We start from the raw sequence: 16,361 nt of genomic DNA on the forward strand, positions 1-16,361 counted from the left end.
TCAGCCTCCTCAGTAGCTGGAATTACAGGCATGGGCCACCATGGCTGGCAAATCAGCTGAGGTCAGGAGTTTGAGACCAGGCCCAATCACCTGTTGGCCAGGTTGGTCTCGAACTCCTGACCTCAGGGATCTGCCTGCCTTGGCCTTCCAAAGTGCTAGGATTACAGGTGTGAGCCACCATGCCCAGCCTATAGTAGGACACTCCTACCCAACTGTAAAGGGCCATGCTAGGTCAGGGAACAGATTGAGAGCTGAAGTTTACAATCAAGTACGATAAGTACCTATGATTTTATTTCAGAACCTGTGGGAGGTGTTAAAGGGAGCCCACAGGCCAGAATGAGGACTGTGGAAAAGAAAGGGGATTTTATGTTTATTGGATATTGGCAAAGTGTTAGATAAAGGGAGCCCATGGGCCAGAATGTGGACTGTGGGAAAGAATCCCCATTCTTTTCCACAGTCATATGGAACATAGTCATATGGCACATAGTGGCCAGTACCCATAGATATGAAATGTCTTTATTTCTTTAAAAAATTGACTGAAATGTTGTTAATCACCGTTCAAAAATGATCATTTCAAGACATTTTTCAGTGAAATGTGAAAAAAATGTAATTGGTTCTATTTTCCTAGAGTATCACTTTTAAAAAGTACATGTTGAGTATCTTTTATCTGAAATGCTGGGGACCAGAAGTGTTTCAGAGTTCAGATTTTTTTTTTTTTTTTTTTTTTTGGCATATTTGCATTATACTGAACAGGTCAGCATCTCTAATCTGAAAATCTAAAATGCTCCAATTAGCATTTCCTTAGAATGTCATGTCCATGTTCAGAAAAGTTTGAGATTTTGGAGCTTTTTTGATTTCAGATTTTTGGATTTCGGATGCTTTACCTGTGCTATTTTTATAAGAACATCTAAAAATAATGGGGCTTGGTTTTAACGAGTGCTGGATAATTATTGCCCTACTCTACTTCAAGGTGATTAATGGCATTTTAGTGATCATTTTTATGAAATTGGTGAGATTTAAAAATTTTGTCTCTGACCAGTCTTCTAAGCTTTTTTAGTTGATAATTTGCTTTCCTTCTCCCCTCCCAGGGTTCATTTCTTTATTATTTTTATTATGTATCTTTGAAATATTTCAGTATACAGAAATGTATAGTGAATAATGAACATATTTGAAACCAGTTCCAGTTTAAAAAATTAAACATTACAGAGACCGTTAGTTATGCTGTGGATTCTTCCACATCTCATTCCCGTTTATTCCTCCTCAGTTATAATCACTAACCCAAATTAGTGACTATCATTCCCAAGCATTTTCATCATACTTTTATCTCCTTTTACATGAATGTTGTTTTCGACACTTTTTATTCTTTGCTTTTGGCAATCAACATTATATTTTAAGATTAGTAAGCTCCTGTTCAGCCCCTGTTCACTTTCATTTCTGAACAGTATTTTATTCTATTTCATTTCATCCCTTCTGTGAATGGACATTTAGGTTGTTTCCCATTTTCTTCTATTACAAACAATGCTGAAACAAACATTCTTGTGTGTCTCCTTACACACGTGAGTGTTTCTCCAGGTTATATACCTAGAAGTAGAATTGGAGGGTTGTAGGGTACACACATATTCAATTTGATGCTGTTATGTTGTCTCCAAAGTGGTTGAACTAATTTATATTCCTGCCAGCAGAGTATAAGAGTTTCCATTGCTTATCAACACCTTTGTATTATCAGACTTTTACAGTTTTTGACTTTCTGCTTAGTGTGAAATGGTGTTTTCTAGTTTTATTTTGCATCTTTCTTATTACTAGTTAGCTTTAACATCTTTTCATATGTTTATTAGCCTTTTGGTTTATATATGAAAGTTGTCTGTTGAAAGACTTTGCTTACTTTAATATTGGTTATTTGTCCCTTCATTTTTGTTCTGTAGGAGTTGGATTTTTATTGTTGTTTCAAAAATATTTTCTTGATACTGATTTCTTTTTGATTATTTGAATTACATATATATTCTCCCAAACTATGTTTTCTCTTTTTACTTTGTGGTCTCTATTATTATGTAGATATTTTTAATTTAATAAAATAGAATAGGTCAGCTTTCTCCTTTATGGGTTGTACATTTGGATCTTATTTCAGAAATTATGCCCCAAGATCAGAAAGACATTTTATATTTTCTTTCTTTTTTCTTTTTCTTTCTTTCTTTTTTTTTTTTTTGAGACGAGGTCTCACTCTGTGGCCTAGGCTGGAGGGCAGTGGCACGATCTCGGCTCACTGCAACCTCTGCCTTCCAGGTTCAAGCGATTCTCCTGCCTCAGCCTCCTGAGTAACTGGCATTATAGACTTCCGCCACCATGCCCTGATAATTTTTATATTTTTAGTAGAGACGAGGTTTTGCCATGTTGACCAGACTAGTCTCGAACTCCTGACCTCAGGTGATTCTCCCGCCTTGGCCTCCCAAAGTGTTGGGATTACCGGCATGAGCCACCACACCTGACTGAGAAAGATATTTTATATTTTCTTTTAAAAGTTTTAAAGTTTTACTTGTCATAATTTTATGTAAATGAAACCATATTATTATTTTTTACTGATAGGATCTTGCTCTGTCACCCAGGCTGGAGTGCGTGCAAGTCTTTATATTACCTGTAATTTGTCTTTGTTTAGTGTAAAATAAAATAATTTAATGTTTGCCATTTGGATAACTAATACAGAGACATTTCTGTTATAATACATCCTTTTCTTCTTGATTTATACTGCCTCTATTATGTGTTTTCATAGATAGGTGGTTCTGTTTCTGTGCTGTCTATTAATCTATCTTTGGAGCAAAACCACTGTTATATTTTTGTTTCAACTTTTTTGAGATGGAGTCTCGCTCTGTCACCCGGGCTGGAGTGCAGTGGTGTGATCTCGGCTCACTGCAACCTTCACCACCTGGGTTCAAGCTATTCTCCCACCTCAGCCTCCTGAGTAGCTGGGATTACAGGCATGTGCCACCACTCCCAGCTAATTTTTGTATTTTTAGTAGAGATGGGGTTTCACCACGTTGGCCAGACTGGTCTTGAACTCCTGACCTCAAGTGATCTGCCCGCTAAGGCCTCCCAAAGTGCTGGGATTACAGGCGTGAGCCACCACACCTGGCCTAAAACCACTATTTTAATTATTATGTCTTTATAAAAAGTTAGAATATCTGGCAAGGTGAATCTCTCTTTTTTTGTTTTCCCTTCAGAATGACCTTGGGTATGTTTGTCCTATTGCTGTTCCATAAAAATTTTAGAATTAGCTTGTTAAACTCAATAAAAAGCCCTTTTGGAATTTTGGTTAGAATTTAAATGTATTGATTTATTTGGGAAAAATTATCTTTTTAAGTATTGAATCTTCCATGAGCATGGCTTATTTCTCCATTTATTCAGATCATTTAATGTCATTTATTATTTTTTAAACTAATTCCAATAAAATTCTTTTTTTTTTTTTTTTTTTGGAGATGGAGTTTCGCTTTTGTTGCCCAGGTTGGAGTGCAGTGGTGCAATCTCGGCTCACTGCAACCTCCACCTCCTGGGTTCAAGCAATCCTCCTGCCTCAGCCTCCTGAGTAGCCGGGATTACAGGCGTGCACCACCACGCCCAGCTAATTTTTTTATTTTTAGTAGAGACAGGATTTCACCATGTTGGCCGGGCTGGTTTTGAACTCCTGACCTCAGGTGATCCACCTACTTCAGCTTCCCAAAGTGCTGGGATCACAGGCGTGAGCCACCATGCCTGGCCCATAAACGCCTTATAGATTATTTTTGAGATTTATTTCTAATGTCTTTTTTTTTGCAATTATGAATGGTACTTTTAAAAGGTTATATTATCTGTTGCTGTTTGAGAAGAATGCAGTTAATTTTTGGGTTATAATTGTGCTTGTATTCAGCAGCCTGTCAGAATTGCTGTAACACAGCAAAGGACTTATCTGTAAATTCTTTTGGATTTGTTTTATGGATAATCATACCTTTGACAAATAATGCTAAGTTTGTTTTAACTTTCTATTTTTTAGTTTTTTCAAAACAGTTTTTATTGTACTTTGCTGCTGGAACCTGTAGTAAAGTTTGGTATAGAAAGAGAGATAGCAGGCATCCTTATGTTGTTTCTGATCAATCTGCTGCAATTTTTAATCTACCCAGTATCTTACTATGGAAATTGAATTTTATTGAATATTTTTTGCATCTTTTGAGATAAATATGTTTTCTTCTAGAATTTGCAGATGTCATGAATTGTATTGATTTTTCAATTTATCTTTGCATTCTTGCATATCTCACTGGTTTTGTGAGTGAGACTGGCCTGTGGTTTTCCTTTTTGTGCTGTGCCTGTCCTGTCTTTTTAAATATGCATCTTTTGATGGAATTATAGTACATATACAGACAAGTGTACAAACCATATGTGTACCTCAGTACAGTTTCACAAAGTGAACACATTTGTGCAGCCATCAAGAAATAGAACATTTCTAGCAACTGAAAGCCCCCTCTTGCTCTCTTCCAGTCCACATCCTTCTCTCCAAGAGTAACCACTAGCCTAACTTCCAATACTCTAGTTTTAGTTTTATCTTTTTTTTGAGTTTTACATAAATGAGACCATACATTATTATTATTTTTTTATTTTAGAGACGGGATCTTGTTCTGTCACTCAGGCTTGAGTGGAGTGGTACAGTCTTAGCTCATTGTAGCTTCAAACTCTTTGATAATATTTTTTATTTGTGCCTTATTTCTCTTCTCTCTTCTTGGTTAGTCATGTCAGGGGTTTATTTCTGTTTCAGAGAATCAGCTTTTGGGTTTGTTAATGCTCTTAGTTGTGTTTTTGCTATTTTAAAAGTTTCTGCTCTAAATTTTTATTTTCTTTCTGTGTTTCAAGTTTATTGTTGACTTATTTTCTCTTGACTTAGTTGGTCACTTACCACAATCATTCTAGTCATTTAAAAAAATAGAAGCATTTGAGATGTACATTTTTTTTTTGAATTTTACTTAAGCTGCATCCTACAAGTATTGATATGTAGGTAGCGTCTTCAAAATATTAAAAAAAAAAAATTTGACCAGTGTTTAATGTGCTTGAAAATGTGCCAATTTTAAGCATTTTTTTAGGCCGGGTGCGCTGGCTCACACCTATAATGTCAGCACTTTGGGAGGCCAAGGCAGGTGGATCACCTGAGATCAGGAGTTCAAGACCAGCCTGGCCAACATGTTGAAACCCTGTCTCTACTAATTATACAAAACTTAGCCGGCCGTGGTGGCACATATCTGTAATCCCAGCTACTCGGGAGGCTGAGGCAGGAGAATCGCTTGAACCTGGGAGGTGGAGGTTGCAGTGAACCGAGACTGCGCCATTCTACTCCAGCCTGGGCGACAAGAGTGAAACTCCATCTAATAAAATAAAATAAAATAAAAAATAAAGTTTTTTTTAAAGTTTCTTAATTCCATGGTGATCAGAGCATAATCTATAAGTTATTAATTACTTGGTATTTGTTGAGACTTTATTTGTGGCTAGGTATGAGGGATTTTAGAAAATAAATGTTTCATGTGTGCTCGAAAAGAATGTGTTGTCTCTGTATTTTAGGTGCAGGCTTCTACGTATGTCCATTGGATCAAGCTTTTTTATAGCCTTGTTTGAATCTTACTAATTTTTTGTAAAATGGTTTATCAGCTACTGGATGTGTTTTATTAAATCTGCTATTTCATTTGCGGATTATCCATTTCTTGTAATTCAGTAAATTTTTTGTTTTGAAGCTGTACTATTGGATATGTGTAGATTTAGAATTAGCCATGGTTTTCAACCCACAACTAATTTTGAACTTCTTGTTTTAGGTTCATGCTTTAAATATCCTTAGAGCATTGTTCAGAGATACGCGACTGGGAGAAAATATTATTCCTTATGTTGCTGATGGAGCTAAGGCTGCAATTCTGGGTTTTACATCACCGGTCTGGGCAGTAAGTGCTGTCACTATTTATTTTCATTGATTTAATTATGCTTCTGAGTAGGTTTTAATAAACTCATCTTTCACTGGGTGATAAAAAATATTTCCTGCCCTTTACCGTGAAGTTTCTTAGAAATCTTTGGATCAAGCTACATTTTTGATTCTTGATATTTCATGGTTCCATTTTCACTCATTTGTTGGCTTATTAGACATCTTTCTTTTTTTTTTAATTTTATTGATTGCTTTAGGGTTTACAGTATGTATGTTTGACTTATCACAGACTACTCTCAAGTGATATTACACCATGTCACTTAAAGTATAAGAACTTAATAATAGTGCACTTCTGTTTCTCTCCTCCCAATCTATGTGCTGTTATTGTTACACATTTTACTTTTATGTGTGTTGTAAACTTACACTACATTGTTGTTATTTTTCTTTAAATAGCCAGTTATGTTTCTTTTCAATTTACCACTTTAACCGTTTTTTTAAGTATATACAATGCAGTGGCATTATGTGCATTCACAACAACATTTATCAGCACTGTGCATTTCTGGAACATTTTCATCATCCCGAGCAGAAGGTCTGTACTCATTAAACACTAACTCCCATCTCTCATCTCCCTCACCCCTAGTAACCTCTATTCTCCTTTCTGTCTCTGTGGATTTGCCTGGTCTAATACCTCATATAAATGGAATCGTACAATATTTGTCCTTATGTTATTGGCTTCTTTCATGTAGTATATGAAGGGTTGATCCATACTGTGCGGGGTGGGGGGCTGTGTGTGTATATTGGTTTATCAGTATACACACATCCCACATTTTCTTTTTTTAATTTTTATTTAAGTTCCAGGATACATGTGTAGAATGTGCAGGTTTTTAACATAGATATAAGCGTGCCATGGTGGTTTGCTGCACCTACCAACCTGTCATCTAGTTTTTTGTTTGTTTGTTTGTTTTTAATTGAGATGGAGTCTTGCTCTGTCACCCAGGCTGGAGTGCAGTGGTGTGATCTCAGCTCACTGCAACCTCTGCTTCCTGGGTTCAAGTGATTCTTTTGCCTCAGCCTCCCGAGTAGCTGGGACTACAAGTGGATGCCACCACGCCCAGCTAATTTTTGTATTTTTGGTAGAGAGAGGGTTTCACTATGTTAGCCAGGCTGATCTCGAACTCCTGACCTCGTGATCTGCCCACCTTGGCCTCCCAAAGTGTTGGGATTACAGGCATGAGCCATAACGCTCAGCCTGTCATCTAGGTTTTAAGCCCGGCATGCATTAGCTATTTGTCCTGATGTTCTCCCTCCGTTCCTGACTCCAACAGGCCCTGGTGTGTGTTGTTCCCCTTCCTGTGTCTATGTGTTCTCACTGTTCAACTCCCAATTATGAGTGAGGACATGCAGTGTTTGGTTTTCTGTTCCTGTGTTAGTTTGCTGAGGATGATGGCTTCTAGCCTCATCCATGTCCCTGCAAAGGACATGATCTCATTCCTTTTTATGGCTGAATAGTATTCCATGGTGTATATGTACTACATTTTCTTTATCCAGTCTATCATTGATGGGCATTTGGTTTGGGTCCATGTCTTTGCTATTGTAAATAGTGCTGCAATAAACATATGTTTCATATATCTTTATAGTCGAATGATTTATATTCCTTTGGGTATATATCCAGTAATGGCATTGTTGGGTCAAATGGTATTTCTGGTTCTAGATCCTTGAGGAATCACCACACTGTCTTCCACAGTGGTTGAACTAATTTACATTTCCACCAACAGTGTAAAAGTTTTCCTTTTTCTCCACAGCCTTACCAGCATCTGTTGTTTCTTGACTTTTTAGTAATCACCATTCTGACTGGCGTGAGATGGTATCTCATTGTGGTTTTGATTTGCATTTCTCTAATCATCAGTGATGTTGAACTACCACATTTTCTTTATCCAAATTCATCTGTTGATGGACGTTTAGGTTGTTTCCACTTTTTGGCTATTATGAATAATGCTGCAATGAATTATAATGTATAAATTATCTGAGTCATTTTAGTTCTTTTGGGTATATCATATGGTAATTCCATGTTTAACTTTTTGAGGAATGAACAAACTTCTTCCCCAGCAGCAGCACCATTTTATACTCCCATCAGCCATGCACAAGTTCCAGTTTCTTTAGATCTTTACCAATACTCGTTATCTTTTTTTTTTTTTATAATAGCCATCTTAATGGGTGTGAAGTGGCATCTCATTCTGATTTTGATTTGCATTTCCCTAATGATTAATTATGTTGATCTGGAAACAAAACAACTCTGAGCGTATAAATGTGTCTGTATTTTGGATGCTGTGGACTCTGCTGTTAGTATGTTAAGTTAGTGCTACAAATAAACTCTATCAAAAGTTTGAAAAAACGAGACACTCGCAAAACATTGAAATGGAAGAGGTTAAATACTGAGTCGCATTTTCTTTTGTAATATGTTCACTGTCCAGAAGCATTTTGATTCAAAACTTTAAAGATAATGGGCAATACCCAGTACAATTGTTGGATTTAAGAAAGTAATTTTTCGTGTGTTTTCTTATGATTTCTGGGAGAAACATTATAGTTTGTTTTCCTATATCATTATGTCTTCTAGAGTAAGGAGAATAATTATAGATGCTTGAAATGTGGCTTAAAGTAAAAAATCTGGCAAAGGGAGAAGAGAAAAGAAGCTAGATCTTAATACATTACCTGCAGAGTGGAGTATCTACTAGAAAGTCAGGCTTTCCAGTTAGTAAGCTGCACAAACCATTTCTTACCTGTATGATAAGCCTCTAATTGAGAGTAAGTATTTTGCAGTGAAAGCCAAAGGCACAGACTGCCATTGTGAAGAGGAATCCTTTGAGGTTGCCAACTCTTGCCTAGAAAATTGTGCGTCTTCCTGTAAGAGATACACACTTCTGGAATTCTGTCTAAGAGCATTGCATAACTACTCTTGAGGACACAGAGTTTACCTTTTATACTTACAGGAAGTAGAGCAATGCCTTTATACTGTCAGTAGAGTCAGAGAGGTAGGAATGTGGCTTGACCATCAGGAATACTGGAGATCATAAAAGTGATTGTCAGAAATATCAATATTGCTTTCTTGAAGCCATTAGTTCCAGATGAACCAAGAAATATTTTCCGTGAAAGGACTTTCTGAGAGTGAAGCCTGGTGATTCGTCCAACTTTTTAGTAAAATTCAAACTATCAGAAATGAGTGATTTATTTTTTTTGAAAAGACTATTTTTTGAGACCCTAAACAGTAATACATGTGCACTGCAGAAATTTTGAAAATAAAGGAAAGCATAATAAGAACAGTAAAAGTCACCTGTTAAATTACCGTACAGATATGAGCATTCTGATTCATTTTCTTTCTCTTTTTTTATGTGTGGGCTTTACATGTGCATAGTACATGTATGCATACATATCCACAAAAGGCTGCATAAATATATATAAATGTTTTTCTTTCTAATTTCATAATACTAATAATTTTATTTCTTGGGATCTTCCTTTTTAACACTTTATGAAGGAAACATTTCTATTTAGTTTGCTTTACTAGAGGAAATAAATATCATAGCTATAATGATCAACACTGTTACTTAATATTATCAATGGTTATATTTTCTTCTGTATAAAAATCTAATCTAAGATAAAATTTATAAGTCAACCTATTTAATGGATGTGAAGAAGTATTCACTTACAAAAACAATTTACAAAAGCATTCTCTGTTGAAGTGATTTTAAGTGTGATTTTTCCTTAATACATACGAAATATGGTTTGATTTGCAGAACTTTGATTTGTACACATCCTCTTGGGAATATAACTGTGCCTAAAGCTGGCTACATCTGTACTTTTGACTTGACTGTTTTTCCTGATAAGTTAGGGAAAACACACATGTAAAATGAACTTAATTTTAACTTGCAGTAAAGAAACATTTTTCAGAAAGCATTCATGTATATATTTAATTTGTTTTTACAGACTCCTCAGTCTTTCGTATTGAAACCATACAGATCTCTCAAACTTTGCTACCTAGTAGGCATTTTTAAAATATAGGAAAATGTAGTATGTAAATATTTTCGACATTAGACATATCTGCTTACTGTATTGTAGATGTTATGTTAAGCACTAGAAATACAAGGATAGATAACACATAATCATAATAATGGCTGTCTTATTGAGTATTTCTCATGTACCTGGCATAATTTACATTGCGTTGATTATCTTAGTAGGTTCTGTTATCCAGGTAGGTTCTGTTATAATCCTCATTTTACAGATGAAGAAAACAAGGCTCAGAGAGATGAAATAACTCTGCCTAAGGACACAAAACTATTACCTGTCCAACTCCAGAATGTGTGCTATTGTAGAGGAGATGTTTGGGTATTTTAGGAATACAAAGAAGGTACATTTTACCTACCTTCTAGGGTTTTGGCCCTATTTTCTTATTAAACAGAGCTGGAAGTAAAGCCCGGGTCCTAACATTTTATTGAATGGTACTAACCAAGACCAGCAGGAATGAAAGAAAAAGGGAAGTGAGGCAAGGAAAGATGAATGATATTACCAAGGGAACCTTAACCTTGCAGAAAATCTGAGCTGGTTGTCTTGTACATGGTACATCTTCTAGCCAGACCCTGTGAAACTACCACCTTTTGGAACAGCCCAATATGTTTGTCTTTTACTGGTCAAAGTTCATCCTTGGGGCATTACCACAATTTGGGCTGGTGTTGGCACAACCCTTGGGCAGCTGCTAGGGAAGCCAGATCGCATGTCCAGTGATGTGGCATCTCATCTGAGTCTGAAAGTGGCTGGATGAACCAGAGCTTCCATGGATATAGTTGGGACAGACCTGAGGTTTGAAATAATGACTTCTACTGTGTTGAAAAGTTCTGCATGAAAGAAATTTATAGCAGGGGAGTCATGGGATGTGATTGATGTAGGTAAAAGTGGAGACTTGATTGTAAGATAGCAAGAGGGAAGGAAGAAGACCAATCAGGAAGCTATTGTAATAGTTCTACCAAAAGATGGTGGTGGCTCAGCAAAGATGGTGAGAAGTGATAGTCTTTAACATATTATTTATGTTAAAAATATTTCAGAGATTAAACCAACCAGTTTAGTTAACAGTCTAAGTTAACAGAAAGTAATTTGTGGAACCCGAAAATTTACTAGGCAGTTTTTGTTTAAAAATATCACTCATCTCTCTTTATTATGTTCAGTGACTGGGGAGGCCTGATCTTCTTTCCTTGCATCCTCATCCTCATTGCAGAACAGGCAATTCTCGGCTTTCCCAGTGGAGCCCGCCCAAAAAACTCCACTGAGTATGCCACTTAGAGTCTTTCTAAGACCCACACTGGGTTTATTTTTATTTTTATTTTTATTTTGGACGGAGTCTTGCTCTGTCGCCAGGCTGGAGTGCAGTGGCATAATCTCATCTCACTGCAACCTCTGCCTCCCGGGTTCAAGCGATTCTCCTGCCTCAGCCTCAATAGTAGCTGGGACTACAGGCGCATGCTACCACGCCCAGCTAATTCTTGTATTTTTAGTAGAGACGGGGTTTCACCATGTTGGCTAGAATGGTCTCAATCTCTTGACCTCGTGATCCACCCGCCTTGTCCTCCCAGAGTGCTGGAATTACAGGTGTGAGCCACTGCGCCTGGCCTATATTTTTATCTGGTGTATATTTAGCTTGCTTCCCCCAGGCTAATCTGGTTCATAGCATGCAGTGGGTTTCAAAGGAGGGTAGGAAAAAGATCCTCTTAGATCTGCCCAGTAGTGCTGCCATGCCATGGCTACTCTGTGCCTCTGTTGGCACCAGCATCTCCAGGCCCTCTGATAATTATGAGGTTGCCACAAGGGTGCCACACTGAGAGCTGTGTACTGCTGAAACCTAGCTGTGCTCTATTCACTGTGCCGCGTGCCTTGGCATGGAGCTTCATTGACCTAGAGGAAGAGGTACCTTTTTTCTAATTCACTCATATGTACTATATGGGCTAGTTTAAACCCTGTCTCTTCTTTTGTCTGCTCATAGGTGAAGTGTCTTGCTACTTTGGAAGAGGGTCACCAGAAACTCTAGGACATGGCTGGCCCTCCCTTTAATCATAGGCCCAGAAATCCCAGCACAGTTTTCCTGGATTACAGATGATAGACTTGTGACCCAAAGTTTTAACTGTCTTTTCACGGTCACATGGCTAAGAAGTGATGGAAGGCGAATTAGAACCCAAATCTCATTTAGTTTTCTCAGAAAATATTTTTTTCTGCTACCACGTACACAAGACAAAATATTAAGTGTCATGTGTGGATCCCATCCTTAAGAAATTGACTGCCTATTAAGGATAAGGTGTGTGGTGTGTAAATGACCATATTACATAGCAATTGCACATAGTAGGCTGTCCATTCATACTTTTCAAATATTTTTCAAGGGAGCATTTCTATTATATAAGAAAAGCTATATACATAGATAAGAAAAATATACACATATATACATGTGCACACAGACACACAGAAGGCTTTGTGTAACCCAGTTTTAATTACCAAACTGTTCTGTATTTTTTTTTTTTTTTTTTGAGACAGAGTCTCACTGTGTTGCCCAGGCTTGAGTGCAGTGGCGCCATCTTGGCTCACTGCAACCTCCACCTCCCAGGTTCAAGTGATTCTCCTGCCTCAGCCTCCTGAGTAGCTGGAATTACAGGCGCCCGCCACCAAGTCCAGCTAATTTTTGTATTTTTAGTAGAGATGGGGTTTCACCATGTCGGCCAGGCTGGTCTCGAACTCCTGACCTCAAGCAATCCATCTGCCTCGGCTTCCCAAAGTGCTGGGATTACAGGTGTAAGCTACTGCACCCAGCCTTTTCTGTATCTTAAACGAGTCTACATGAAAGCTTTTTCATGCAAGAAAGGAAAGAAAAAGTTATACACTCTGTGAATAGAAGAGAAAAATTTCGGTAACAGTTGTCAGTTTGCAGTTGAATTCCAAGTTCCTATCAACCATGTATTTAGGGCTTGATGGAGAAGGAGGTCAGGAGCGGGAAGTGTTTCCCTCGTGAGAAGGATAGATTTTAGCTGGGATTAAAGTCATGCATTACTTAATGACAGGAATTAATTCTGAGAAATCTGTTGTTTGGGGATTTCATTGTTGTGTGAACATCATATTGTATACATGCACAAACCTAGGTGTATAGCCTACTCCACACCTAGGTTGTATGATATAGCTTATTATTCCTAGGCTACAAACTGTACAGCATGCTATCATACTGAGTATGCTACCATGCTGAGTATGTAGGCATTTGTAACACAGTGTTAATTATTTGTATGTCTAAACATAGAAAAATTACAGTAAAAATACAATATTATAATCGTATGGGACTATCATTACATATGTGGTCCATTGTTGACCACAGCATCATTTTGTGGTTCATTACAGCTATTATCATTTCTCCATTTTTAACTTTACTACTACTTACCCTTTTCTGTCTTTACTCTCCTTTTTACTTATTAATGGCAATAACTGCGGTTACTTTTGCACCAACCTAATGTGTTTTCCATCTATCCTTCCAAAAAGGGACATGTTTTATTGCCAGTACTACTAATGTATTACTCACATTAAGATTGCTATCAATGATTCATATCAGCATTTATTGTCAGTGAATTAGGAGTTGATAATGTAGTTTGTTAGTCACAACCTCTTTCTCAATTCTTTGTCTACTTCAGTTTCCTCCTTGTTAGCTTTATTTATAGTGGATGGGAACAGAAAATATGGATGAAATAGTAAAACATACAAAGCAATACCTGAAACAGATATCCTTGAACCATTCATACTGTCACACAGAAATCTAGGGGGCACTCTTCTGTCTTAAGTAGGAAGTAGGCTTTCATGCCAGTTATTTTGCTCTATATTTACAATAACTTTTAAATGTTGTTCTGTATAACTTATAGAATTCTAAAACAGAGTATGTATTTTTCAACCTATAAAAATCAATTACAGTACTCCCCTCCTCAAATTTGAGGAGGATGCATTCCAAGACCCCCAGTGGATGCCTGAAACCATGGTTAGTACTAAACCCTATGGATTATGTTTTTTCCTATACATACATACCTGTGATAAAGTTTAATTTATAAATTAGATATCATAAGAGATAACAATTATAACAATAGACCATAATAAAAGTTAAGTGAATGTGATTGCTCTCAAAATACCTTAGTGTACTATACCACAGGTAACTGAAACCACAGAAAGCAAAACTGCTGAGGGAGGACCATTGTAATGTAATATACTGTGTGAATAGACTAAAGAACAAAAACCACATTATTAAGCAGATACAAAAGAGGCATTTGACAAAACCTAATGCTATTTTATGTGAAAAGAAACTAAGAATGGAAGGGAAATTTCTCAACCTCAATGGAAAATCCAGAGTCAACAATATACTTGATGGTAAAAGACTGAAATCTTTCTCTCTAAAATCAGGAACAAGACAAGGAAATCCACTCTTGTCACTCCTATTCAACATTGTACTGGAGTTCCTAGTAGGCCAACTAGAGAAGAATAAAAAATAAAAGTTATCCAGTAAAGGAAGATGCAAAACTATCTCTATTTTCTGATGACATGATCTTAAATATAGAAAAATCCTAAGGAATCCACACACATGCAAATTAAAGCTTGTCTATTAGCAAGGTTTCAGGACAAAAGGTCATCATACAGAAATTGTACACTAGCAGTGAAAAATCTAAATGAAATTAAGAAAACAGTTTCATTTATGATAGCATCAAAAAGAATAAAATACTTAGGAATCAATTTAGCAAAGGAACTGCAAGAGTTGTTCACTGAAAATTATCAAACATTTTTTGAAGAAATTATAGGCCTAAATAAATGGAAAGATCTCCTGTGTTCATCACTGGAAGACTTAACTATTGTTAAGATGACGTATTCCCCAAATTAATCTATAGATTCAGCACAACCTCTGTTAAATCCCTTCTAGCTTTTTTTTTTTTTTTGCAGATCTTAAAATACATATGGAAATGTGAGGGACCCATAATAGCCAAAACAATCTTGAAAAAGAACAAAGTTGGAGGCCCCACAGGTCCCAATTTCAAAACTTAATGCAAAGCAACAGTAAATTAGAGCTTGTGGCATTGACATAAGGTTAGGCACATAAATCAGCAGATTAGTATTGATTGTACAGAAATAAACCCCCACATTTAATAAAGGTGCCAAGACAATTCAGTAGAGAAAGAATAGCCTTCAACAAATGGTACTGGGACAACTGGATATCCACATGCAAAAGAATGAATGTGATCCCCATCTTATACCATATTCAGATGACTCAAAATGTCTTAAAAACCTAAATGTAAAAGCTAAAACTATAAAACTTGTAGAAGAGGACCTGGGTAAATTTTTGTACCTTGGATTAGGTAACATTTAGTTAGATATGACACCTAAGGTACAAGCAATACAAAAATTGATAAATTAGACTGGCAATGAAAAAAACTGATAAATTAGACTTGATCAAAATTAAAAATGTCTGGCTGGGCATAGTGGCATGCACCTGTAGTCCCAGCTACTCGGAAGGCTGAGGCTGGAGGATTGTTTGAGCCCAGGAATTCAAGGCTGCAGTGAGCTATGATTACACCACTGCACTCCATCCTGGGTGACAGAGCAAGAAGCTGTCTTAGAAAAGTTAAAAAAAAATTTTTTTAAAATAAAGCTTAACCAGCATCAAGAAAAAAATGTTTTTCAAAGGACACAATCAAGAAAGTATAAAGACAACCCACAGAATGGGAGAAAATATTTGCAAATTATACATCTGATAAGAGTGGAGTGTCCAGAATATATAAAGAACTCTTATAACTCAATAATAAACGACAACCCAATTTTAAAATGGACAAAGAATATTTATCTCCAAAAAAGATAGGCAGATGGCCAGTAAGCACACAAAAGGATACTTAACACCATTAGTCATGAGGGAAATGCTACAATGAGTTACCATTCCATGCCCACTAAAATAAAATGCGTGGAAAATAACTAGTATTAGGGAGGATGTGGAGAAATTGGAGAACTGGTGAAATTGGAACACTAATACATTGCCAGTGAGACTATGAAATGGTGCTACCACTTTGGCAGTTCTTTTGAAGGTTAAACATAGAGTTACTCTGTGACCAAGCAATACTACTTCTAGGTATATAGCCATGAGAAATGAAAACATGTTCACACAAAAACTTGTACATGAATATTCTTAGCAAAATTATTCATAATATTCCAAATTGGAAATAGCCCAAATGTCCGTCAAATGAAGAACAGATTTTAAAAATACGGTATATCTGTACAACGGGATATTATTAAGCCATAAAAAAGGAATAACATACTGATACATGCTACAACATGGGGGAACCTTGAGAACATTATGCTAGGTGAAAGAAGCCAAACATTAAAGGCCACATACTACATGATCCCATGTATA

General features: G+C 36.6%; 1 protein-coding gene across 7 annotated transcripts in view; it reads left to right on the forward strand.

Annotated features, from left to right (window-relative positions):
- The window catches only part of THADA (THADA armadillo repeat containing), a 362,434-nt gene that overhangs the window by 91,034 nt on the left and 255,039 nt on the right, over positions 1–16,361 (forward strand). For all 7 annotated transcript variants that reach the window (XM_001141804.8, XM_024354330.3, XM_024354328.3 and 4 more), the window contains one exon: positions 5,817–5,939. In XM_001141804.8, coding sequence (XP_001141804.3) covers positions 5,817–5,939 — 123 coding nt within the window. The remainder of the gene's footprint in view (positions 1–5,816; positions 5,940–16,361) is intronic.

The sequence above is a fragment of the Pan troglodytes genome, chromosome 12, assembly GCF_028858775.2.
Source record: "Pan troglodytes isolate AG18354 chromosome 12, NHGRI_mPanTro3-v2.0_pri, whole genome shotgun sequence".
Taxonomy (NCBI): Eukaryota; Metazoa; Chordata; class Mammalia; order Primates; family Hominidae; genus Pan; species Pan troglodytes.